A 26,649-nucleotide genomic window follows, 5' to 3' on the forward strand; every position below is an offset into this window, starting at 1 on the left:
AACTTTATTCTGGTAGAGCTCGGGTGGTAGGAGGCAACGTGCAGGGCCCTTAGGAGCTGGAAGTAGATTGAGGGAGCAGACGCTTCCACAGGTGGTATGCTTGGTGGGGGCCAGTGTAAGGACCAAAGCAGAAGGCACGCCACTCAGTGCAAGTCTCCCAGGGGTGCTCTTCATCTTTCCTTAGCAAGGTTAAAGTAGTGGTTCTAGATGATGCTAAGAAGGTTTGTATAGGTTGTCTGGCGGGAAACCTCCATGCAGAGTCCAAGTCTTAGGCTGAGTGGAGACTGACGGAGAGCTGGTCTCAAGGCCTTCCCTTAGCAGAGCTCAGGGTCTCCTGGCCGAGCTGCAGCTCCCACGCCACTCAGGCATCCCCCGTGCCCCCGCCCTCCCCCCAGCCTGGGTGGCGTGGCTCTTGTTTTCTCCCAGCAGCCTTTACTTCTCATCTTCATCCCCCTCACTCATGCTGCTGATGGAGGCTGAGGCGGCTTTGGGTGAGGAGGGGGGTGAGGTTTTGTTCGGGAGCCACGAGAAGGTGGGCGACGGGGAGCGTGAAGGGGACCGGCTCCTGGTGGGGCTGCTCACAGGGCTCTGCTTCGGGGACAAGGCCTGCAGCATCCGGCTACTCCTCTCCTGGAACATCTGCTTCTAGAGAGAGAAGGGAGAGAAGGCGTCTGTTAAAGGAGCCTTCTGAGGCGGGAGGGAAACAAACAAGGCAGGAAGGACAGCTGCTGCTCTAAGTACCTGCACGCACAAACGCAGGCTCGCATGACAGCCCGTGTTCCCCAGACTATCTCTGGGGAGGGGCTGAGTGAGATTCTGGGGCAGGAAGATGCTGCCACATCAGATTATCCTCCCGGCTGGTTCTTGGGGCTCACCCCTTCTTACCACCTTTTCCTCCATCTCCAAATCGAACTGCTATCTGATGTGCCAGGCAAATGGCAATGTCCTCGGTACTTCGAAGTGCAGCAGGAAATAAAACAAAAATCCCTATCCTCATGGATATGAGGGAGGAATCACACAATAAACAAAATATGAGGTGTGTCAGATGGAACTATGGTCTGAGAGAAAACTACAACGAGAGAGGTTAGCAGATTGGGGTGTGGGCCGGGGAGACAGGTGGGCTGCAAAGGTCAGTAGGGCGCTCAGGGAAGGCCTCACTGAGAAGATGCTGTCTGAGCAGAGACCTGAAAGAGGTGAGGAGGGGACTACATGAATGGCAATCGGGGGGAAGCACGTTCCAGACAGAACTCCGAGAAGGGAGCATGCAGTGCACGTCCCAGGACAAGCAAGGAGACCCTGTGGGCTGGAGTGGAGTTACCTGGGTGAGGAGGGGCATGGGGGGAAGAAAAGGATAAAGTTGGTGGTCATATCGAAGCTGGGGCTTCAGTGACATGCGGGAAGATGGGGTGGAGATGGGTGGTGAGCCCGTGGGGCTGGGTGAGGACTGGCTTTCCAAACAGAAGGTGCTAAGTAGACAGGGCTAAGCATAACTGCTTGGCCTGACTGGGCCCCAAGTGCCTATAGGGTGACAGTAGTTGAGGCTGGAGCACCAGGAGGAGGATGGATTTCTCCTGAGGAGCTCCTGGAAGATTTTAATCAAGAGAAGGGTATGGTAAGATTGGTGATGTAGAAATACCTTTGGGTATGAGCATAAAAGCAAAAAACGAAACCATTAAAAAAAAAGATTGATGTTTGGCTGTATAGAAAATTTAAAACTTCTGTACCTAAAAAAAAAACAACAAACCACTATGAAATAAGGTACAAGGCAAATGAAAAAAAGGGGGAGGGCTTCCCTAGTGGCGCAGTGGTTGAGAGTGTGCCTGCCGATGCCGGGTACACGGGTTCGTGCCCCGGTCCGGGAAGATCCCACATGCCGCGGAGCAGGCTGGGCCCATGAGCCATGGCCGCTGAGCCTGTGCGTCCGGAGCCTGTGCTCCACAACGGGAGAGGCCACAACAGTGAGAGGCCCGCGTACTGCCAAAAAGAAAAGGGGGGGGGGAATTTTTGCAACATTTAAATACAAATAAAGCATTTTAGTATATAAACAGAGCTTAGAAACCAAAAAGAATATAACGACCATTTGGCACATACAGGTAACTCACAAAAGACTTATAAATGAACTCTAAAAAATGTTTGGCATCACTAATAAACTAACGCAAAGTGATGGGAGATACCTCTTTTAATATATCAGATTGCTAAAGATATTTTTCATCTTCCCAACCTTTTTAAAAGTTTTTCCAGTTTTGAGATAGAATTGACATACAATTCAATTGTATGAACAACTGAACTTCTCTTTCTGGTTCTTAAACTATATACGTTTAAGGTGTACAGCATAATGATTTCACTTAAATCGTGAAATAATTACTACAATAAGGTTAGTTAACATCCATCATCTCATATGGATACAAATATTTTTTCCTTGTGATGAACACTCTTAGGATGTACTCTCAAAACCTGTATATATACCATACAGCAATGTTAACTATGGTGATCATGTTGTACATTACATGCCTAGTACTTACTTATAACTGGAAATTTGTACCTTTTGATCCCCTTCATGCAATTTCCCCTCCCCATACTCCCTACCTCTGGTAAACACAATCTGTCAGTGAAATCATACAGTATTTGTCTTTCTCTGACTTATTTCACTTGGCAAAATGCCCTCAAGGTCCATCCGTGTTATCACAAATGGTGGGATTTCCTCCTTTTATATGGATGAGTAATAATCCATTGTGTGTGTGTGTGTGTGTGTGTGTATAAACCACAACTTTGTCCATTCATCCATTGACAGACACTTAGGTTGTTTCCATGTCTTCACTATTACCAATAATGCTGCCATGAACACAGGGGTGCAGTTATCTCTTCAACACAGTGTTTTCATTTCCTTCAGATATAACAGTTGACCCTTGAACAATGGGGGCGTTATGGATGCTGACCCTCTGCTGTCGAAAGATCGGTGTAAAACATTGGAGTTGGCCCTCGGCGTTCACAGTTCTATGTCTGTGGATTCAACCAACTGTAGATCATGTAGTAACTTAGTATTTAATACTGAAAACAATCCAAGTATAAGTGGACCCATGCAGTTCAAACCTGTTCAAGGGTCAACTGTATTCCCACAAGTGGAAATTCTGGATCATATTTTGAATTTTTTGAGGAACCTTCATAATGTTTCCATATTGGTTGTACCAGTTGACAATCCCACCAACAGTGCACAGGCATTCCCTTTTCTCTTCATACTTGCCAGCATTTGTTCTCTTGTCTTTTTATTGCTCACACTCTAACAGGTGTGAGATAATATCTCATTGTGGTTTCGATCTGCATTTCCCTGTTGATTTAGTGATGTTGAACATCTTTTCATGTACTTGTTAACCATTGGTATATCTTCTTTGGAAAAATGTCTTTTCAGGTCCTTTGCCCATTTTTAAATTGGATTACTTGGTTTTTTGCTACTCAACTCTATGAGATCTTTATATATTTTGGATGTTAATTCCTTATCAGATACATGGTTTGTAAATATTTTTTCCCTTTCCGTAGGCTGTCTTTTAATTTTGTAGGTGGTTTCTTTTGCCATGCAAAATTTTTCAGTTTGATGTAGTCTCATTTATTTTGTTGCTTCTGCCTTAGGTGTCATATCCAAAAAATCATTGCCAAGACCCATGTCAAGGAGTTTTGCTCTGATGTTTTCTACTGGGAATTTTATGGATTGTGATCTCACATTGAAATCCTTAATCTAGTTCAAGTCAATTTTCGTGGGTGGTGTAAGATAGGGGTCTACTTTCATTCTTTTACATGTAAATGTCCAATTTTCTAGCACCATTTATTGAAGATACTGTCTTTTCTCTAGTGAGTATTTTTGGCTCCCTTGCATGGGTTTACTCCTGGGATCTCAATTCTGTTTTGTTGGTCTATGTGTCTGTTATTATGCCACTGTTATACTGTTTTGATTACTACAGCTTTATAGTATAGTTTGAAAGCAAGAAGTGTGATGCCTCCCACTTTGTTCTTCTTTCTCAAGATTGTTTTGGCTGTCCATACAGGGTCTTTTGTGCTTCCATATAAATTTTAGGACTTTTTTTCTATTTCTGAAAAAAAATGCCATTAGAATCTTGATGGGAATTGCATTGAATCTATAGATGGCTTTGGATAGTATGGACATTTTAACAATTCTCTCAATCCATGAGCATGGGATATCTTTCCAGTTATTGGTGTCTTCTTGGATTTCTTTCTTCAGTGTCTTGTAGCTTTCAGTGCAGAGATCTTTCACCTCCTTGGTTAAATTAAGTATACTATTCCTTTTTTGTGTGTGTGGTACGCGGGCCTATCACTGTTGTGGCCTCTCCCGCTGTGGAGCACAGGCTCCGGACACGCAGGCTCAGCGGCCATGGCTCACGGGCCCAGCCGCTCTGTGGCATGTGGGATCTTCCCAGACCGGGGCACGAACCCACGTCCCCTGCATCGGCAGGCGGACTCTCAACCACTGCACCACCAGGGAAGCCCCAGTATTCTATTCTTTTTGATGCTACTGTAAATGGGATAATTTAAGTCCCTTTTCCAGATAATTCATTATCAGTGTACAGAAATGCTACTGATTTTTGTATGTTAATTTTGTATCCTGCAACTTTACTGAATTGATTAGATCTCGCAGGTTACTGATGGAGTCTCTAGAATTTTCTATGTATAAAATCATGTCATATGCAAATAGAGACTATTTTACTTCTTCCTTTCCAATCCTAATGCCTTTTATATCTTTTTCTTGCCTGACTGCTCTGGCTAGGACTTTGAGTACTATGTTGAATAGGAGTGGTGAGAGTGGGCAGCCTTGCCTTGTTCCTGATTTTAGAGGACAAGTTTTTAACCTTTAACAATTGAGTATGATGTTAGCTGTCATATATGGCCTTTATTATGTTGTCGTATATTCCTTCTATACCTAGTTTGTAGTTTTTAACTGTCATAAATAGTTGTTAAATTTTGTCAAATGCTTTTTCAGCATCTATAGGGATGATCATATGATTTTTTTACTTTCATTCTATTAATTGATGCATCACATTGATGGATTTGTGTCTGAACTATCCTTGCATCTCAGGGATAAATCCCACTTGGTCATGGCGAAAGATCTTTTTAATGTGCTGCTGAATTCAGTTTGCTAGTATTTTACTGAGAATTTTTGCATCTATATTCATAAGGGATATTGGCCTATGGTTTTCTTTTCTGAGAGTGTCCTTTTCTGGCTTTGGTATGAGGGTAATGCTGATCTTGTAAAAGGAGTTTGGGAGTTTCCCACCTCCTCAGTATTTTGGGAAGAGTTTGAGAAGGATTGGCATTAATTCTTCTTCAAATGCTTGCTAAAATTCACCAGTGAAGCCATCTGGTCCTGGGCTTTTCTTCATTGGGAGATTTTTGATTAATGATTCAATCTCCTTAATACTAATCGGTCTGTCCAGATTTTCTCTTTCTTCCTGATTCAGTCTTGTTAGGTTGTATGTTTCTAAAAATGTGTCCATTTATTCTAGTTTGTCCAGTTTGTTGGTGTATAAATTGTTCATAGTAGCCTCTTATAATCCTTTGTATTTCTGTGGTATCAGTGGTAATGTCTCCCTTTTCATTTATAATTTTGTTGATTTGAGTCCTCTCTCTCTGTTTCTTGGTGAGTCTAGCTAAAGGTCTGACAACCTTGTTTATCTTTTCCAAAGACTAACTCTTAGTTTTGTTAAAGTGTTGTTAACCTTTTCTATTGTCTTCCTATTCTCTATCTCATTTGTTTCTGCTCTAATCTTTATTTCCTTCCTTCTGCTAACTTTGGGCTCAGTTTGTTCTGCTCTTTCTGGTTCCTTAAGGTATAGAGTTACGTTATTTGAGACTTTTCTTATTTCTTAATGTAGGCATTTATTGCTATGAACTTCCCTCTTTGAATTGCTTTTGGTGCATGCCATAAGTTTTGGTATGTAGTATTTCCATTTTTCATTTGTCTCAAGATAAATTATTTCCCCTTTCATTTCTTCTTTGATGGGTCAGGAGAATATTTTTTCATTTCCATGTATTTGTGAATTTTCTAGTTTTCTTCCTGTTACTGATTTCTCGTTTCATACCATTGTGGTCAGAGAAGATACTTGGTATGATTTCAATATTCTTAAATTTGCTTAGACTTGTTTTGTGGCCTAACATACGGTCTATTCTAAAAAATGTTCCATATGCACTTAGGAGTGTATATTTGGCTTTTATTGGATAGAATATCCTGTATATGTCCCTTAGGTTCAGTTGATCTATAGCGTTGTTCATATCCACTGTTTCCTTATTGATTCCCTGTGTGGATGATCTATCCATTGTTGAGAGTGGGGTATTAAAGTCCCCAACTATTATTGTATTGATGTTTCTCAGTTTAGGTCTGCTTTATATATTTGGGCGCTCCAACGTTGGATGCATAAATATCTACAATTATTATATCTTCTTGATGGATTGACCGCTTTATCATTATATGTTGACATTCTTTGTCTCTTTGTACTATTTTTACTATAAAGTCTATTTTGTCTCATGTAAGTACACCTACCCCTGACTTCTTAAAATATACCATTTGCTTGGATTATCTTTTTCCACCCCTTTTTTTTCTGTTTTTTTAAATTTTATTTTTTAATTTTTAAATCTAATTTAATTTTTTTATACAGCAGGTTGTTATTAGTTATCTATTTTATACATATTAGTGTATACATGTCAATCCCAATCTCCCAGTTCATCCCACCACCACCACCCCCCCTGCCACTTTCCCCCCTTGGTGTCCCTACATTTGTTCTCTACATCTGTGTCTCTATTTCTGCCCTGCAAACCGGTTCATCTGTACCATTTTTCTAGGTTCCACATATATGCGTTAATATATGATACTTGTTTTTCTCTTTCTGACTACTTCACTCTGTATGACAGTCTCCAGATCCATCCACGTCTCTACAAATGACCCAATTTCTTTCCTTTTTATAGCTGAGTAATATTCCACGGTATATATGTACCACATCTTCTTGATCCATGACGTCTGTCGATGGGCATTTAGATTGCTTCCATGACATGGCTATTGTAAATAGCGCTGCAATGAACATTGGGGTGCATGTGTCTTTTTGAATTATCGTTTTCTCTGGGTATATGCCCAGTAGTGGGATTGCTGGGTCATATGTAATTCTATTTTCAGTTTTTTAAGGAACGTCCATACTGTTGTCCATATTGGCTAGATCAATTTACATTCCCATCAACAGTGCAAGAGGGTTCCCTTTTCTCCACACCCTCTCCAGCATTTGTTGCTTGTAGATTTTCTGATGATGCCCATTCTAACTGGTGTGAGGTGATATCTCATTGTAGTTTTGATTTGCGTTTCTCTAATAATTAGTGACGTTGAGCAGCTTTTCATGTGCTTCTTGGCCATCTGTGTGTCTTCTTTGGAGAAATGTCTATTTAGGTCTTCTGCCCATTTTTGGATTGGGTTGTTTGTTTTTTTTAATATTGAGCTTCACTCCTTTATTTTCAGTCTGTGTGTGTCTTTAAGGTTAAAGTGTACCTCTTGTGGGCAACATATTGTCAGATCTTGTTGTTTTTTTTTTTAACCATTTAGCCATTCTGTATCTTTTGATTGCAGAATCTAGTCCATTTATGTTAAAAGTAATTATTGATAGGGAAGGACTTATTATTGCCATTGTGTTAATTGTTTTCTAGCTGTTTTGTAGTTCCTCTGTTCCTTGTTTCATATTTTGCTGTGTTTTTTGTGTGTGTTTTGATGTCTTTTGGTATCAGTATGCTTTGACAACTTTATCATGTTCTTTTGTGTAAATACTAAGGTTTTTGCCTTATCATTACCATGAGGCTTACATAGACTATGTTAAAATAATAACACACTATTTTAAACTGATAATGACTTAAGTTCAATAGACTTCCTAAACTTTACTTTTGCTTGTCCTCTCCCTCACATTTTAGGTTATTGTTGCTGGACAGTTGATATATTATTAAATATTGTGTAACCAATATCAAATTATTGTAGTCATGGTTATTTTTACTATGTTTTCTAACTTTTTAAAGTATTATTTACTTATTTATTTATTTATTTATTTATTTATGGCTTCATTGGATCTTCATTGCTGTGTGCAGGCTTTCTCTAGTTGTGGCGACTGGGGTCTACTCTTTGTTGTGGTGTGCAGGCTTCTCATTGCAGTGGCTTCTCGTCGCAGAGCACGGGCTCTAGGCATGCGGGCTTCAGTAGCTGTGGCACACGGCCTCAGTAGTTGTGGCTCTAGTCTCTAGAGTACAGGCTCTATAGTTTGGTGCACAGGCATGTGGGATCTTCCCAGACCAGGGATCAAACCCGTGTCCCCTGCATTGGCAGGCGGATTCTCAACCACTGCACCAGCAGGGAAGTCCTGTTTTCTAACCTTTAATGTACAGTTATGTGAATTATGTACCACTGTTACATTATAGAATCTAACTTTGACTATATAATTACCATTACCAGTGAGTTTTATGCTACCTTCTTATGTTTTATGATGTTATTTAGTGTCCTTTTACTCAAAGAACTCCCTTTAGCCTTTCTTGTAAGGCAGATCTAGTGGTGATAAACTCCCTCAGGTTTTGTTTCTTCAGGAATACCTTTATCTCTCCTTCATTTCTGAAGGATAGCTTTGCCAGGCATAGAATTCTTGCTTGATGGTTTTTTTTCAAAAATTTGAATATACCATTCCATTCTCTCCCGACATCAGACGTTTCTGTTGAGAAATCTACCAGAAGTCTTATGAGGGTTCCAGTGTTTGTAATTTCTCTTTTCTCTTGCTGCTTTCAAAATTCTTTGTCTTTGACTTTTGACAATTTAATTATAATCTCAGTGTAGCCCTACTCAGGTTTAACCTATTTGGTGTCCTTTGTGCCTTATGGATCTGGATGTCCCTTTCTCTCCCAAGTTGTGGGAAGTTTTCAGCCATTATTGATTTAAATAATACACTTTGTCTCTTTATCTTCTCCTTCTGGAATTCCCATAATGTACATACTGTTTCTTTTGATTGTGTCCTGTAATTCCCATAGGTTTTATTCACTCTTCTTCATTGTTTTTTTTCTTTTTCCTCCTGACTGGATAGTTTCTTGACTTCTAGGTTTCTTGTGCCTAGTAGAGTCTGCTTTCGAAGCTCATTGTTGAGTTCTTCAGTCATTGTATTTTTCAGCTCTAGGGTTTCTGTTTGGGGTTGTTTTTTTTTGATGGTTCCTATTTCTTTGCGTTTCTCATTTTGTTCATGTATGGTTTTGCTAATTGTGTTGTCTGTGTGTGCTTGTAGTTCACTAAACTTCTTTGGGAGGATTATTCTGAATTCTTTGCCTGAAAGTTCAGAGATGTCCATTTATTTAGGGTCAGTAGTTGGAGCTTTATTAGTTTCCTTTGCTGTCATATTAACCATATTTTTGATCCTTGATTTCTTACATTGGTATATGCACATTTGAGTAAGTGGTCTTCTCTTCCAGACTTTACATGTGTACTTTGGCAGAGACAGCTCAGTTTGGGTTTCTGGATGTGTTTGCTGGTAACATCCTTGGGCAGGAATGGTTTGCTATCAGGGTTTATTTTGGGGTGAGGCCACTGCCCAAGTTCTGAGGTGACGGGGCAGGGAGGGCTTGCTGCTGCCTGAGAACAGTTGGATAGGACTGCTGATTTGGTTCCCTGCACAAGTGAGGCTGGAGCTTGGGCTCCACAGCTTCCTGGGTTTTCTGGTCAGGATAACTAGATGGTCATGACTGGGTACTATACTCACCGGTAGGTGAGGCCATGAATTACCCTCTCTTCCCTGGTAGGGCAGCAGAATAGGCTCCAGGGCCTGTACGGCTTGTTGTTTGGGGACCTGAGTCAGGCAAGAGTGTGTACTGAATTCCCTGGCCAGACAGGGCCACCAGTTTTGCTCTCTGTTCAAGTGCCACTGTACACAGGGTTGTTGGATGAGCTAGGCAGCTTCCCGTGTGCTCTAGTTAGATTCTGTGGTCGGGTGGGCTGCAAGGTGTATTCAGCAACGAGTGGGGCTGGGAATTAGGTTCCCTTCCTGGGCACGGTGGGAGAACTAACTCCAAGGCCAGAAGGGCTCTTTGTGGGTGGTCTTGATTCAAGCTGACCTGCACCCTAAGTTCCGTAGCTGAACACAGCCACTGGCTTTGCTCTGCCGTCTGTCAGCTCTGCCTGCCAGACTCTGTGCTCAAGTATTGCTGGGCTATGCAGCTTCCCAGGTGTTCTCGCAAGGCTTTCTGGTTGGGTGGGGCTGGGAGCTTCACTCAGCAGTCAGTGGGGGTTAAAACTCAGCTCCGCTGCATGCGTGGGGACAGACCGGGCTCCAGGGCCAAAAATCTTTGTTTGAGGACCCAAATCAGACAGACTTGGACTCCACTGAGTTCCCAGGTCAGATGGTGCCAATGACTCGACTCTGCAGATGGACAAAGTGGCTGGCTGGGGCTACTACTTGGGCGCTGCACATAGGAACTTGGTCCGCCAAGATCAGAGTGCTGGTTGTGGCATGATGAGATCCTCAGTGGTCAAGTCCTTCAGATTCCTCTGCAGTCACCATGGGGTAAGACCAGAGATGGTCTCGCAAGAAAGAACCCACAGTGCCGGGAGAGCTGGATGTCCATCTGGGCCTCTTTCGCCACTGGAGGAACCAGAGGCTCGGGGGAGATTTCTCCACGGTGCCATGCTGGCCTGGGGGAGGGGCAGTACGGTGAGCACGTAGCGGCTCCTCTTACCCTTCTAATGCCACCTGTCTTGGTCTCTGTAGTGCAGGGCGTGCTCCAGCCTCACCCAAGTGTTCTAGGATTCTCTCAGTGGTGTCTTCTCTGTGAATAGTTCTTCTTGTGAGGGAGAACAAAGTCAGGAATGACCTATGTTGCCATCTTGATGTCACTCCGCCAAGATTATTTTTTTTAATTGGTAATGGCCAGTGTTGGTGAGGGCTCAGGAAAAAGACTACACTCCTGTTACTGCTGGTGGAAGGGTAAAATAGTAGTGCCGTTCGGAGGGGTAATTGGGCAAATAGGCACAAAAACTTTTTTTCCTGAGGAGATGGTCAGAGATGTAAATTTGTGTACATGGACATTCATTGCAGTGTCAACAGACAAAACGTCAAACTCCCTAAACAGGTTAGAGAGATCTTGCACAACTCTGAGATTATACACTAAGCAGCTGATGAAAATCAAGTCCTTAAAGAATATTCAGTAATGTGAGAAAATGTTCATGAGCTATTGCAAAGTAAAAATGATTTTAGAATAGGAAAATATATACATGTAGCAAGGAAATATATACATGTAGATGGAAGAAAGATGGGGGCAATACCCGCCAAATATTAGCAGTGACTACTCTGGGTGATGAGGCTAGAGGTGATTTTTAGTTTCTTTTATTATTTTCTTTACTTTCTAATAGTTCTACAATGAACACACTATTTTTACCATCAAAAAAAAGATACGCTAGGAAGAAAGAAAGATAACTGAGGCAAGGAGATTAGGCCAAAGGGCATTGCAATAATGTCACAGGTAAGAAAATATTAAGGCCTCAGGCACAACATCAATTCCCCTGCAGTCATTTTCCCTTTTTAAGTTGTAGCCCATTACTTTTTAGGAGCTCAAATCTCCTCTAGCAGATACAAGAGAGATGACTTGCTGATCACTGAGATCCTTTCCAGATTTAAAACTCCATAATTCTATGAATACACCGATTATTCATCTTCCATTAAAGGCACTGATAATTCTGCCAGAAGACATCCAAACCCCTCAAAATCAAACAGAAACAAATGCTGTAGTACAACAGCATTAATTTAGATTAAGCCCATTTATGAGACAAAATCAAATGCCGAAAGGATAGGGTGGCCTATTATTAATGGCAACGTGAAAAAAAAAATCCTTGAACTTCTAACAGGCATTTCTATTTTTAAATTTTTTAAATTTATTTTTGGCTGCGTTGGTCTTCGTTGCTGTGTGCGGGCTTTCTCTAGTTGCGGCGAGCAGGGGCTGCTCTTCGTTGCGGTGCGCGGGCTTCTCATGTTGTGGAGCATGGGCTCTAGGCGTGTGGGCTTCAGGAGTTGTGGCACATGGGCTCAGTAGTTGTGGCTCACGGGCTCTAGAAAGCAGGCTCAGTAGTTGTGGCGCATGGGCTTAGTTGCTCCGCGGCATGTGGGATCTTCCCGGACCAGGGCTCGAACTCGTGTCCCTGGCATAGGCAGGCGGATTCTCAACCACTGTACCACCAGGGAAGCCCCTAGCAGGCATTTTGAAATATGTGTTTTTATTACTGTAATCTTTAAGTATATTTTTAGTGGCAGCCACTAGCCCTCCGGCTGTTAATGGATTGTCAGCATTTCCATTAGAAGCCCACTTTCTAAGGAATCTCCAACTTGTCTCCTAGTTGGAGACTAGACAAGACTCAAGCTCATAACTGAATATTCTGCCTAAGGGGATGAAATTATTTGAACCCTTAATGATAAACAGTGGTGTCACCCTTTATAAAATGCAGTATCCAGGCAAAACAACTATGGGTCTTGATTTGCAAGCTCTCTGATCTGTTTCTGGTACATTTTGAAGGGTGGTTCCCCTGTGAAGGAGCTGAATTGAATCAGGTCAGGAGACAGTTTGTAATGAGTTTCCTGGAAAGAAAAGCACTTTAGAAATATAACAAATAATGAAGACCGTGGCATGGCATTTTCAAAGAGAAAAGACTGAATTTAAATTCAGTCTTTTGCTGTATTAAGAGGTTTCCATTTATAAAGTTTTCTCCCAAGAAAAGAACCCCATTTATAGTCCTGTCCACATGAAAATAAATTTCTATTTCCCCTCCTACAATGTTTTCCCTTTTAAAAAAAAGTTCTTAATATCTAGTAAGGCAGTAAATGTCTTGACACATGCATTTAAAGGTTTCAGTGTTTCAGATATACTCTGGCACCACCAAAAAGGAAATAAAAAATATCCTAGTTACAGATGGTTTGGACCTCCTGATATTCAAGATGGAACTCATGGAGAGTTTCAGTTCTGTGCAAATCAATAAGCAACAACTCACCCTGAAACAGTGCCCGACACGTGCCCTGGGTACCCAGCACTGTTATAAAGGGCTTTAAAGTATGAGAAAATTTAATCCTCCCAACAACCCTAGGAAGTGGCTGAGAGGTAAATGAACTTGCTCAAGGCTACCCAGCTAGGAAGTGAGCCCCTGCTCATGACCAGCTCTCCATAACTTTCATAGTAGGAAGCTTTTCATGTTTACTCATGTTTTATTGAATATTTGTTGGAAGACAAAGTTTTCAAACTGTCCAAAAGACAAGTGGGAAATCTAGTTCAGATCCACGAACTGCATTTTATATTTCTTTTCTCAAAATTAAGTCTTAAAACTTAGCAATGCCATGAAAATGGCTATTATAAGGAACAAACAGAAAACAACAAGTGCTGGAGAAATTAGAACTTTCGTGCGTTGCCAAGGGAATGTAAACTGGTGCAGCCACTATGGAAAACAGTATGGCAGTTCCTCAAAAAAATTAAAAAGAGCATTATCATATGGTTTAACAATTCTGCTTCTGGGTATATACCCAAAAAGACTTGAAAGCAGAGACTTAAATAGATACTTGTATAGTAATGTTCATAGCCAAAAAGTGGAAACACTCTAAATGTCTATTGATGGATGAATGGATAAACAAAATGAGGTATGCATAAATAACTGTATATGTGTATATGTATGTATATGTACACGTGTATGCATATACGTATGATGGGTTTTTTTTTGCTAGCATGGCTAAAGTATTTCTAAGATGGTGTTGAAAAGAAACATTTTGTCTCTTATAAAATATTATGGAGGGTTTTCCTGGCATGGAGAATCTGAAAGCTCACAAAAGATTCATTGCTTCAACAAACATTTACCAACAGCACACTATGTATGGTTTGAGGATTAATCTAAACCCTGAGGATAGAGCAGTAAACAATAGAGGAAAAAAGTCTATGTTCATGTATATATTTTTTGAGGTATAATTGACATATAATGTTATATTAGTTTCAGGTGTACAACATATATATATAACATATAATATGTACATATATATGTGTGTGTATATATATATGTAAATGATCACAATAAGTCTTGTTAATCTGTTACCATACATGGTTGCAAATTTCTGTGATGAGAACTTTTAAGATCTACTTTCAAATAGGCAAGAGTATTATTAACTATTACCATGCTGCACATTACATCTCCAGGACTTCTTTTTTAAGAATATAGAAAAAAATCAGTTGTATTTCTATATATTAGCAATAAACAATCTAAAAATTTTTTTAAATCCAGTTAAAATAACAAAAAGAAAAAAATAAGAGTAAATTTAATCTATGAATATAAGACTTGTATACTGCAAATCATTGTTGAAAGAAACTAAAGACCTAAGTAAATGGAGAGACATCCTGTGTTCATGGATTGGAGGATTTAATATTAAGATGACAACACTTAGAAATAAACCCATATATCAAAAGTAAATTGATTTTCAACAAGGATGTCAAGAGTATCCTTATCAACAAATGGTGATAGACAATGGATATCTATATCCAAAAGAATAAATTTGAACCTTAGTTCATACCACATATAAAAATTAACTCAAAATGGATCTTAGGGCTTCCCTGGTGGCGCAGTGGTTGAGAGTCCACCTGCCGATGCACGGGACACGGCTTTGTGCCCCGGTCCGGGAAGATCCCACATGCCGCCGAGCGGCTGGGCCCGTGAGCCATGGCCGCTGAGCCTGCGCATCCAGAGCCTGTGCTCTGCAACGGGAGAGGCCACAATGGTGAGAGGCCCGTGTACCACAAAAAAAAAAAAAAAAAAAAAAAGGATCTTAGAGGAAACACTGGTGTAAATCTGTAAGACGTTAGATTAGGCAATAGTTTCTTTTTTTTCTTAACATTTTTATTGGAGTATAATAAAATTGCTTTATCTCACACTGGTCAGAATGGCCATCATCAAAAAATCTAGAAACAATAAATGCTGGAGAGGGTGTGGAGAAAAGGGAACACTCTTGCACTGCTGGTGGGAATGTAAATTGATACAGCTACTATGGAGAACAGTATGGAGGTTCCTTAAAAAACTACAGATAGAACTACCATACGACCCAGCAATCCCACTACTGGGCATATACCCTGAGAAAACCATAATTCAAAAAGAGTCATGTACCAAAATGTTCATTGCAGCTCTATTTACAATAGCCAGGACATGAAAGCAACCTAAGTGTCCATCAACAGATGAATGGGTAAAGAAGATGTGGCACATACATACAATGGAATATTACTCATCTATAAAAAGAAACAAAATTGAGTTATTTGTAGTGAGGTGGATGGACCTAGAGTCTGTCATACAGAGTGAAGTAAGTCAAAAAGAGAAAAATACCGTATGCTAACACATATGTATGGAATTTAAGAAAGAAAAAAAATGTCATGAAGAACCTAGGAGTAAGACGGGAATAAAGACACAGACCTACTAGAGAATGGACTTGAGGATGTAGGGAGGGGGAAGGGTAGGCAGTGACGAAGTGAGAGAGTGGCATGGACATATATACACTATCAAACGTAGAATAGGTAGCTAGTGGGAAGCAGCCTCATAGTACAGGGAGATCAGCTCGGTGCTCTGTTACCACCTGGAGGGGTGGGATGGGGACGGTGGGAGGGAGGGAGGGAGATGCAAAAGGGAAGAGAAATGGGAACAGGTGTATATGTTTAACTGATTCACTTTGTCATAAAGCAGAAACTAACACACCATTGTAAAGTAATTATACTCCAATAAAGATGTTTAAAAAATAAAACTAAAATTGCTTTACATTGTTGTGTTAGTTTCTGCTGTATAACAAAGTGAACCAGCTATTCATATACATATATCCCCATATCCCCTCCCTCTTGCGTCTTCTTCCCACCCTCCCTAACCCACCCCTCTAGGTGGTCACAAAGAACCAAGCTGATCTCCCTGTGCTATGAGGCTGCTTCCCACTAGCTATCTATTTTACATTTGGTAGTGTATATATGTCAATGCCACTCTGTAACTTCTTCTTAGCTTACCGTTTCCCCTCCCAGTGTCCTCAAGTCCATTCTCTATGTCTGTGTCTTTATTCTTGTCCTGCCCCTAGGTTCTTCAGAACCTTTTTTTTTTAATTCCGTATATATGTGTTAGCATATGGTATTTGTCTTTCTCTTTCTGACTTCACTCTGTATGACAGACTCTAGGTCCATCCACCTCATTACAAATAGCTCAATTTCGTTTCTTTTTATGGCTGAGTAATATTCCATTGTATATATGTGCCACATCTTCTTTATCCATTCATCCGATGATGGACACTTAGGTTGTTTCCAGCTCCGGGCTATTGTAAATAGAGCTGCAATGAACATTTTGGTACATGACTCTTTCTGAATTATGGTTTTCTCAGGGTATATGCCCAGTAGTGGGAGTGCTGGGTCATATGGTAGTTCTATTTTTAGTTAGTTTTTTTTTTTTTTGCGGTACACGGGCCTCTCACTGTTGTGGCCTCTCCCGTCGCGGAGCACAGGCTCCAGACACGCAGGCTCAGCGGCCATGGCTTACGGGCCTAGCCGCTCCGTGGCATGTGGGATCTTCCCAGACCGGGAGAGGAACATGTGTCCCCTGCATCGGCAGGTGGACTTTCAACCACTGCGCCACCAGGGAAGCCCTATTTTTAGTTTTTTAAGGAACCTCCATACTGTTCTCCATAGTGGCTGTATCAATTTACATTCCCTCCAACAGTGCAAGAGTGTTCCCTTTTCTCCCCACCCTCTCCAGCATTTGTTTATAGATGTTTTGATGATGGCCATTCTGACTGGTGTGAGGTGATACCTCTTGTAGTTTTGATTTGCATTACTCTAATGATTAGTGATGTTGAGCATCCTTTCATGTGTTTGTTAGCAATCTGTATATCTTCTTTGGAGAAATGCCTATTTAGGTCTTCTGCCCATTTTTGGATTGGATTATTCGTTTTTTGATACTGAGCTGCATGAGCTGCTTGTATATTTTGGAGATTAATCCTTTGTCCATTGATTCATTTGCAAATATTTTCTCCCATTCTGAGGGTTGTCTTTTGGTATTGTTTATGGTTTCCTTTGCTGTGCAAAAGCTTTGAAGTTTCATTAGGTCCCATTTGTTTGTTTTTATTTCCATTTCCCTAGGAGGTGGGTCAAAAAGGATCTTACTGTGATGTATGTCATAGAGTGTTCTGCCTATGTTTTCCTCTAAGAGTTTGATAGTGTCTGGCCTTACATTTAGGTCTTTAATCCATTTTGAGTTTATTTTTGTGTGTGGTGTTAGGGAGTGTTCTAATTTCATTCTTTTACATGTAGCTGTCCAGTTTTCCCAGCACCACTTATTGAAGGGGCTGTCTTGGCTCCACTGTATATTCTTGCCTCCTTTATCAAAGATAAAGTGACCATATGTGTGTAGGTTTATCTCTGGGCTTTCTATCATGTTCCATTGATCTATATTTCTGTTTATGTGCCAGTACCATACTGTCTTGATTACTGTAGCTTTGTAGTATAGTCTGAAGTCAGGGAGCCTGATTCCTCCAGCTACATTTTTCTTTCTCAGGATTGCTTTGGTTATTTGGGGTCTTTTGTGTATCCATATAAATTGTGAAATTTTTTGTTTCAATTCTGTGAAAAATGCCACTGGTAGTTTGATGGGGATTGCACTGAATCTGTAGATTGCTTTGGGTAGTAGAGTCATTTTCACAATGTTGATACTTCCAATCCAAGAACATGGTATATCTCCCCATCTATTTATATCATCTTTAATTTCTTCCATCAGTGTCTTATAGTTCTCTGCATACAGGTCTTTTGTCTCCGTAGGTAGGTTTATTCCTAGGTATTTTATTCTTTTTGTTGCAGTGGTAAATGGGAGTGTTTCCTTAATTTCTCTTTCAGATTTTTCATCATTAGTGTATAGGAATGCAAGAGATGTCTGTGCATTAATTTTGTATCCTGCAACTTTACCAAATTCATTGGTTAGCTCTAGTAGTTTTCTGGTAGCATTTTTAGGATTCTCCATGTAGAGTATCATGTCATGTGCGAACAGTGACAGTTTTACTTCTTTTCCGATTTGGATTCCTTTTCTTTCTTTCTCATCTCTGATTGCTGGGGCTAAAACTTCCAAAACTATGTTGAATAATAGTGGTGAGAGTGGGCAACCTTGTCTTGTTCCCGATCTTAGTGGAAATGCTTTCAGTTTTTCACCATTGAGCATGATGTTGGCTATGGGTTTGTCATATATGGCCTTTATTATGTTGAGGTAAGTTCCCTCTATGGCTACTTTCTGGAGAGTTTTTATCATAAATGGGTGTTGAATTTTTTTTTTTTTTAGATGTTGGGGGTAGGAGTTTATTAATTTATTTTTGCTGTGCTGGGTCTTCGTTTCTGTGCGAGGGCTTTCTCTAGTTGTGGCAAGCAGGGGCCACTCTTCATCGCAGTGCACGGGCCTCTCACTATTACGGCCTCTCTTGTTGCGGAGCACAGGCTCCAGACATGCAGGCTCAGTAGTTGTGGCTCACGGGCCTAGTTGCTCCACAGCATGTGGGATCCTCCCAGACCAGGGATCGAACCCATGTCCCCTGCTTTAGCAGGCAGATTCTCAACCACCGCGCCACCAGGGAAGCCCTGTTGAATTTTCTTGAAAGCTTTTTCTGTGTCTATTGAGATTATAATATGGTTTTTATCCTTCAGTTTGTTAATATGGTGTATCACATTGATTGATTTGACCATATTGAAGAACCCTTGCATTCCTGGGATAAACCCCACCTGATCATGGTGTATGATCCTTTTAATGTGCTGCTGGATTCTGTTTGCTAGGTTTTTTTTTTTTTTTTTTGCGGTACGCGGGCCTCTCACTGTTGTGGCCTCTCCCGTTGCAGAGCACAGGCTCTGGACTCGCAGGCTCAGCAGCCACAGCTCACGGGCCTAGCCGCTCCACGGCATGTGGGATCTTCCCGGACCGGGGCACGAACCCGTGTCCCCTGCATTGGCAGGCGGACTGTCAACCCCTGCGCCACCAGGGAAGCCCTGTTTGCTAGTATTTTGTTGAGGACTTTCGCATCTATGTTCATCAGTGATATGGGCCTGTAGTTTTCTTTCTTTTGTGACATAATTGTCTGGTATCAGGGTGATGGTGGCCTCATAGAATGAGTTTGGGAGTGTTCCTCCCTCTGCTATATTTTGGAAGAGTTTGAGAAGGACAGGTGTTAGCTCTTCTATAAGTGTTTGATAGAATTCACCTGTAAATCCATCTGGTCCTGGGCTTTTGTTTGTTGGAAGATTTTTAATCACAGTTTCAATTTCAGTGCTTGTGATTAGTCTGTTTATATTTTCTGTTTCTTCCTGGTTTTGTCTCGGAAGGTTGTGCTTTTCTAAGAATTTGTCCAAATCTTCCAGGTTGTCCATTTTATTGGCATAGAGTTGCTTGTAGTAATTTCTCACGATCATTTGTATTTCTGCAGTGTCAGTTGTTACTTCTCCTTTTTCATTTCTAATTCTATTGAGTCTTCTCCCTTTTTTTCTTGTTGAGTGTGGCTAATGGTTTATCAATTTTGTTTATCTTCTCAAAGAACCAGCTTTTAGTTTTATTGACTTTTGCTATCGTCTCCTTCATTTCTTTTTCATTTATTTCTGATCTGATCTTTATGATTTATTTCCTCCTGCTAACTTTGGGGCTTTTTTGTTCTTCTTTCTCTAATTGCTTTAGGTGTGAGGTTAGGTTGTTTATTGGAGATTTTTCTTGTTTCTTGAGGTAGGATTTTATTGCTATAAACTTCCTTCTTAGAACTGCTTTTGCTGCATCCCATAGGTTTTGGGTCTTCATGTTTTCATTGTCATTTGTTTCTAGGTAGTTTTTGACTTGCTCTTTGATTTATTCAGTGATCTCTTGGTTATTCAGTAGCATATTGTTTAGCCTCCAGGTGTTTGTATTATTTCAGGTTTTTTTCCCTGTAATTGATATCTAGTCTCATTGCATTGTGGTCAGAAAAGATACTTGATACAATTTCCATTTTCTTAAATTTCCCAAAGCTTGATTTGTGTCCCAAGATATGATCCATCCTGGAGAATGTTCCATGAGCACTTGAGAAGAATGTGTATTCTGTTGTTTTTGGATGGAGTGTCCTATAAATATCAGTTAACTCCATCTTGTTTAATGTGTCATTTAAAGCTTGTGTTTCCTTATTTATTTTCATTTTGGATGATCTGTCCATTGGTGAAAGTGGAGTGTGAAAGTCCCCTACTATTATTGTGTTACTGTTGATTTCCCCTTTTATGGCTGTTAGCATTTGCCTTATGTATTGAGGTGCTCCTATGTTGGGTGCATAAATGTTTACAATTGTTATATCTTCTTCTTGGATTGATTCCTTGCTCATTATGTAGTGTCCTTCTTTGTCTCTTGTAATAGTCTTTATTTTAAAGTCTATTTTGTCTGATACGAGAATTGCTACTCCAGCTTTCTTTTGATTTCCATTTGCATGGAATATCTTTGTCCATCCCCTCACTTTCAGTCTGTATGTGTCCCTAGGTCTGAAGTGGGTCTCTTGTAGACAGCATATATACAGGTCATGTTTTTGTATCCATTCAGCCAGTCTATATCTTTGGTTGGAGCATTTAATCCATTTACATTCAAGGTAATTATCGATATGTATGTTCCTGTTCCCATTTTCTTAATTGTTTTGGGTTTGTTATTGTAGGTCTTTTCCTTCTCTTGTGTTTCCTGCCTAGAGAAGTTCCTTTAGCATTTGTTGCAAAGGTGGTTTGGTGGTACTGAATTCTCTTAGCTTTTGCTTGTCTGTAAAGGTTTTAATTTCTCTGTCAAATCTGAGTGAGATCCTTGCTGGGCAGAGTAATCTTGGTCGTAGATTTTTCCCTTTCATCCCTTTAAATATGTCCTGCCACTCCTTTCTGGCTTGCAGAGTTTCTGCTGAAAGATCAGCTGTTAACCTTATGGGGATTCCCTTGTGTGTTATTTGTTGTTTTTCCCTTGCTGCTTTTAATATTTGTTCTTTGTATTTAATTTTTGACAGTTTGATTAATATGTGTCTTGGCGTGTTTCTCCTTGGATATTTCCTGTATGGGACTCTCTGTGCTTCCTGGACTTGATTGACTATTTCCTTTCCCATATTAGGGAAGTTTTCGACTATAATCCTTCAAATATTTTCTCAGTCCCTTTTCCTCCTCTTCTTCTGGGACCCCTATAATTCGAATGTTGGTGTGTTTAATGTTGTCCCAGAGGTCTCTGAGACTGCCCTCCATTCTTTTTTCTTTATTCTGCTCTGTGGTAGTTATTTCCACTATTTTATCTTCCAGGTCCCTTATCTGTTCTTCTGCCTCAGTTTTTCTGCTATTGATTCCTTCTAGAGAATTTTTAATTTCATTTATTGTGCTGTTCATCTCTGTTTATTTGCTCTTAGTTCTTCTAGGTCCTTGTTAAATGTTTCTTGTATTTTCTCCATTCTATTTCCAAGATTTTGGATCATCTTTCCTATCATTACTCTGAATTCTTATTCAGGTAGACTGTGTATTTCCTTTTCATTTGTTTGGTCTGGTGGGTTTTTACCTTGCTCCTTCATCTGCTGTGTGTTTCTCTGTCTTCTCATTTTGCTTAACTTACTGTGTTTGGAGTCTCCTTTTCACAGGTTGCAGGTTCATAGTTCCTGTTGTTTTTGGTGTCTGCCCCCAGTGGGTAAGGTTGGTTCAGTGGATTGTGTAGGCTTCCTGGTGGAGGGGATTGGTGCCTGTGTTCTGGTGGATGAAGATGGATCTTGTCTTTCTGGTGTGCAGGACCGAGTCTGGTGGTGTGTTTTGGGGTGTCTGTGAACTTACTATGATTTTAGGCAGCCTCTCTGCTAATGGATGGGGTTGTGTTCCTGTCTTGCAAGTAGTTTTGCATGGGGTGTCCAGCACTGGAACTTGCTGGTCGTTGAGTGGAGCTGGGTCTTAGCGTTGAGATGGAGATCTCTGGGACAACTCTCACCGATTGATATTACGTGGAGCCAGGAGGTCTCTGGTGGTCCAGTGTCCTGAACTCAGCTCTCCCACTTTCGAGGCTCAGGCCTGACACCTGGCCGGAGCACCAAGACCCTGTCAGCTACACGGCTCAGTAGAAAAGGGAGGAAAAAAAGAAAGTATAGTAAAATAAAATAAAATAAAAGTTACTAAGATTTTAAAAAATTAATATTAAAATTAAAAAGTCATAAAAAAAAGAGCAACCAAACCAATAAACAAATCCATCAATGATAACAAGTGCTAAAAACTAAACTAAGCTCAACATATAAATCAGAAACCCGTCAGTGACATACAGCAAGTCCCAAGCCTACAGTTGCTCCCAAATCCACCACCTCAGTTTTGGGATGATTCATTTTCTGTTCAGGTGCAGGGTACATCAAGTTGATTGTGGAGATTTAATCCGCTGCTCCTGAGGCTCCTGGGAGAGATTTCCCTTTCTCTTCTTTGTTCGCACAGCTCCCGGGGTTCGGCTTTGGATTTGGCCCCGCCTCTGCATGTCGGTCGCCCTCTGGCATCTGGTCTTTGCCCAGACAGGAGGGGGTTAAAGTAGCGGCTGATTTGGGGGCTCTGGCTCACTCAGGCTAGGGGGAGGGAGGGGTACGGAGTGTGGGGTGAGCCTGTGGCGGCAGAGGCCAGCGTGACGTTGCAACAGCCTGAGGCGTGCTGTGTGTTCCCCAGGACTTATTTTATAACTGAAATTTTGTACTTTTGACCCCCTTCACCCATTTTGTACACCCCCTACCCTCTGCCTTTGGCAACCACCAATCTGTTCTCTGTATCTTTTATCTCATTTTGCTGGATCATAGGTTTTTTTGTTGAGTTGTATAAGTTTTATATATATATATATTTTTTTAGATATTAACCCCTTATCAGATACGATTTTTTAGATATTAACCCCTTATCAGATACGATTTGCAAATATTTTCTCCCATTTGGTAGGTTGCTTTTTCATTTTGTTTCCTTTGCTCTACAGAAGCTTTGTACTTTGGTGTAGTCCCATTTGTTTATTCTTGCTTTTGATGTCAAATCCAACAAATCATTGCACAGACCAATGTCAAGGAGCCTACCACCTATGTTTTCTTGTAGGAGTTTTATGGGTTCACGTCTTACACTAAATTCTTTAATCCATTTTGAGTTAGCTTTTTGTGTATAGTGTAAGAGTGGTCCAGTTTCGTTCTCTTTGCATGTTGGTGTCCAGTTTTCCTAGCAGCATTATTGCAGAGACTGTCTTTTCCCCATTGTATATTCTTGCCTCCTTTGTCATAAATTGACCATATATGCATAGGTTTATTTCTGGGCTCCCTATTCTGTTCCATTACTATATGTGTCTGGTTTTTTTTGTTTTTGGGGGGTTTTTTTTTGCGGTACGCAGGCCTCTCACTGTTGTGGCCTCTTCCGTTGTGGAGCACAGGCTCCAGACGCGCAGGCTCAGCGGCCATGGCTCACAGGCCTAGCCGCTCCGCGGCATGTGGGATCTTCCCGGACCAGAGCACAAACCCGTGTCCCCCGCATCGGCAGGCAGACTCTCAACCACTGCGCCACCAGGGAAGCCCTATGTGTTTGTTTTTATGCCAATCCCACACTGTTTTGATTACTATCACTTTGTAATATAGTGTGACATTAGGGCACACGATGTCTCCAGCTTTGGTCTTTTTTCTCAAGATTGCTTTAGCTATTTGGGATCTTAGGTAGTTCCGTATGAATTTTAAGATTGTTTGTTGTATTTCTGTAAAAAACGCCATTGGAATTTTGATAGGGATTGCACTGAATCTGCAGATTGCTTTGGGTTGTATGGACATTTTAACCATGTTCTTCCAATCCATGAGCACAGAATGTCTTTCCATTTATTTGTGTCTTCGATTTCTTTCATCAACATCTTATAGTTTTCAGTGTACAGATCTTTCACCTGCTTGGTAAAATTTATTCCTATGTATTTTATTCTTTTTGATGCAATTGTAAATGGGATTGTTGTCTTAATTTCTTTCTGACAGTTCTGAATTTATTATTTCTCACAGTTTTTTTGTGGAGTCTTTAGGGTTTCTTATATATGTCATCAGCAAATAGTGACAGTTTGTCCTTTCCCATTTGGATGCCCTTTTGTTTCTTTTTTTTGCCTAATTGCTATGGCTAGGACGTCCAATACTATGTTAAATAGAAGTGGTGAGGGGGCATACTTGACTTGTTCCTGATATTAGAGGAAAAGATTTCAGCTTTTCATCGTTGAGTATAATGTTAACTGTGGCTTGTCATATATGGCTTTTATTATGTTGTTGAGGTACATTCCCCTCTATACCCTTTGTTGAGAGTTTTTAATCATACATGGATGTTGAATTTTGTCAAATGCTTTTTCTGTATCTATTGAGTAAGCACATGGTTTTCATTCTTCATTTGGTTAAACTGGTATAACACATTGAATTGTGGATGTTGAACCATCCTTTCAGCTCTAGAATAAATCCCACGTATCATGGTGTATGATCCCTTTAATGTATTGTTGAATGTGGTTTGCTAATATTTTGTTGAGGATTTTTGCATCTGTATTCATTAGGGATATTGCCCTGGTAGTGTTCCTTCCTTTTTTTTTTTTTTCTTTCTGGGAGACTTTGAACATGATCAGTATTCTTTAAATGTTTGAGAGAATTCACCAGTAATGCCATCTGGTTGTGGACTTTTGTTGGGTGGGTTTTTGTTTTTTTGTTTTCTTTAGCTTATAACAGAAATTTATTTCTCACAGTTGTGGAGGTTGAAAAGCCCAAGATCAAGTTGCCAGTAGGATTGAGTGAGGAGCCTCTTGCTGTTCATAGCCTTCTTGCGTCCGTACATGGTGGCAGGAGGCAAGGGAGCTCTCTGGGGTCTATTTTATATGGGTATTAATTTCATTTATGAGGGTTCTGCCCTCATGACCTACTCACCTCCCAAAGGCCCCATCTGCCAATACCATCTCATTGGGCATTAAGATCTCAACGTATGAAATTGGGGGGGGAGGGGCACAAATGCTCAGACCATAGGAAGTAGTATGTGAAACTTTATATATAATTTTTTTAATTGAAGTATAGTTCATTTACGATGTGTTAGTTTCAGGTGTACAGCACAGTGATTCAGATCTATATACATACATACACATTTTCAGATTCTTTTCCCTTATAGGTGATTATAAAATATTGTGTAGTTTCCTGTGCTATACAGTAGGTCCTTGTTGGTTATCTATTTTATATATAGTAGTGTGTATATATTAATCCCAAGGAGGTTTTTGGTTGACTAATTCAATCTCCTTACTAGTAATCTGTCTGTTTGGATTTTCCATTTCTTCACAATTCAGTCTCAGTAGGCTGTATGTTTCTAGGAATTTATCCATTTCGTCTAGGTTGTCAAATTTGTTGGTGTATAATTGTTAATAGTAGTCTCTTATTCTTTGTATTTCTGTGGTGTCAGTTGTAATGTCTCCTTTGTGAGTTGTAGTTTTGTTGTTGTGAGTCCTCTTTCTTTTCTTGATGAGTCTAGCTTAAGGTTTGTCAATTTTGTTTTCAAAGAACCAGCTCTTAGTTTTGTTGATCTTAACTACTGTCTTTTTAGTCTGTATTTCATTTATTTCTGTTCTGGTCTTTATTTCCTTCCTTTGGGCTTCCTGTATTATTCTTTTCCTAGTTCTTCGCATGTAAAGTTACGTTGTTTGAGGATTTTTTTGTTGTTTCTTGATGTTGGCATTTATTGATACACACTTCCCTCTTAGAACTGCTTTTGCTGCATCCCATAAATTTGGGTGTGTTGTATTTCCATTTTTATTTGTCTCAAGGTATTTTTTGACTTCTCTTTTGATATCTTCTTTGACTCATTGGTTGTTCAGTAGCATGCTGTTTAATTTCCACATATTTGTGAATTTTCCAGTTTTCTTCTCGTAATCGATTTCTGGCTTCATACCATTGTAGTTAGAAAAGTGCTTGAGGGCTTCCCTGGTGGCGCAGTGGTTGGGAGTCCGCCTGCCGATGCAGGGGACGCGGGTTCGTGCCCCGGTCCGGGAGGATCCCACATGCCGCGGAGCGGCTGGGCCCGTGGGCCATGGCCGCTGGACCTGTGCGTCTGGAGCCTGTGCCCCGCGGCAGGAGAGGCCACAGCAGTGAGAGGCCCAGCAAAAAAAAAAAAAAAAAAGTGCTTGATATGATTTCAGTCTTTTTAAATGTGTTAAGACTTCTTTTGTGGCCTAACATATGATCTCTCCTGGAGAATATTTCATGTGCACTTGAGAAGAATGTATTGATATATGCCATTGCTTTTGGATGGACTGTGCTGTATGTATCAGCTCCATCTGGTATGTCATTTACAGCTGAATTTCTGTACTGACTGGATGCTCTATCCATTGATGAAAGTAGTGTTTTAAATCCCCCTACTATTACTGTATTGTTGTCTTTCCTTTTTTAGGTCTGTTAACACATTTTGGTGCTCCTGTCTTTGTTGTAAAGTCTATTTTGTCTTAGTTACCGCAGCTTTCTTTTGGTTTCCATTTGCATGGAATATTTTTTTCCAACCCTTCCCTTAAGTCTGTGTCCTTACATCTGAAGTGAGTGTCTTGTAGGCACCATGTAGATGTGTCAGACACTCTTTTAACTGGAAAATTTAAACATT

The 26,649-nt window shown here is 40.5% G+C and overlaps 1 protein-coding gene across 3 annotated transcripts in view; it reads right to left on the minus strand.

Moving 5' to 3' along the window:
* Positions 1 to 432: 432 nt before the first annotated feature.
* Positions 433 to 26,649, minus strand: part of PCYT1B (phosphate cytidylyltransferase 1B, choline) — a gene marked incomplete at its 3' end in the record, with an annotated part of 149,209 nt that continues 122,992 nt past the window's right edge. For all 3 annotated transcript variants that reach the window (XM_079910043.1, XM_079910045.1, XM_079910044.1), the window contains exon 8: positions 433 to 645. In XM_079910043.1, coding sequence (XP_079766169.1) covers positions 433 to 645 — 213 coding nt within the window. The remainder of the gene's footprint in view (positions 646 to 26,649) is intronic.

The sequence above is a fragment of the Stenella coeruleoalba genome (genome assembly GCF_951394435.1).
Source record: "Stenella coeruleoalba genome assembly, chromosome: X".
Lineage (NCBI taxonomy): Eukaryota > Metazoa > Chordata > Mammalia > Artiodactyla > Delphinidae > Stenella > Stenella coeruleoalba.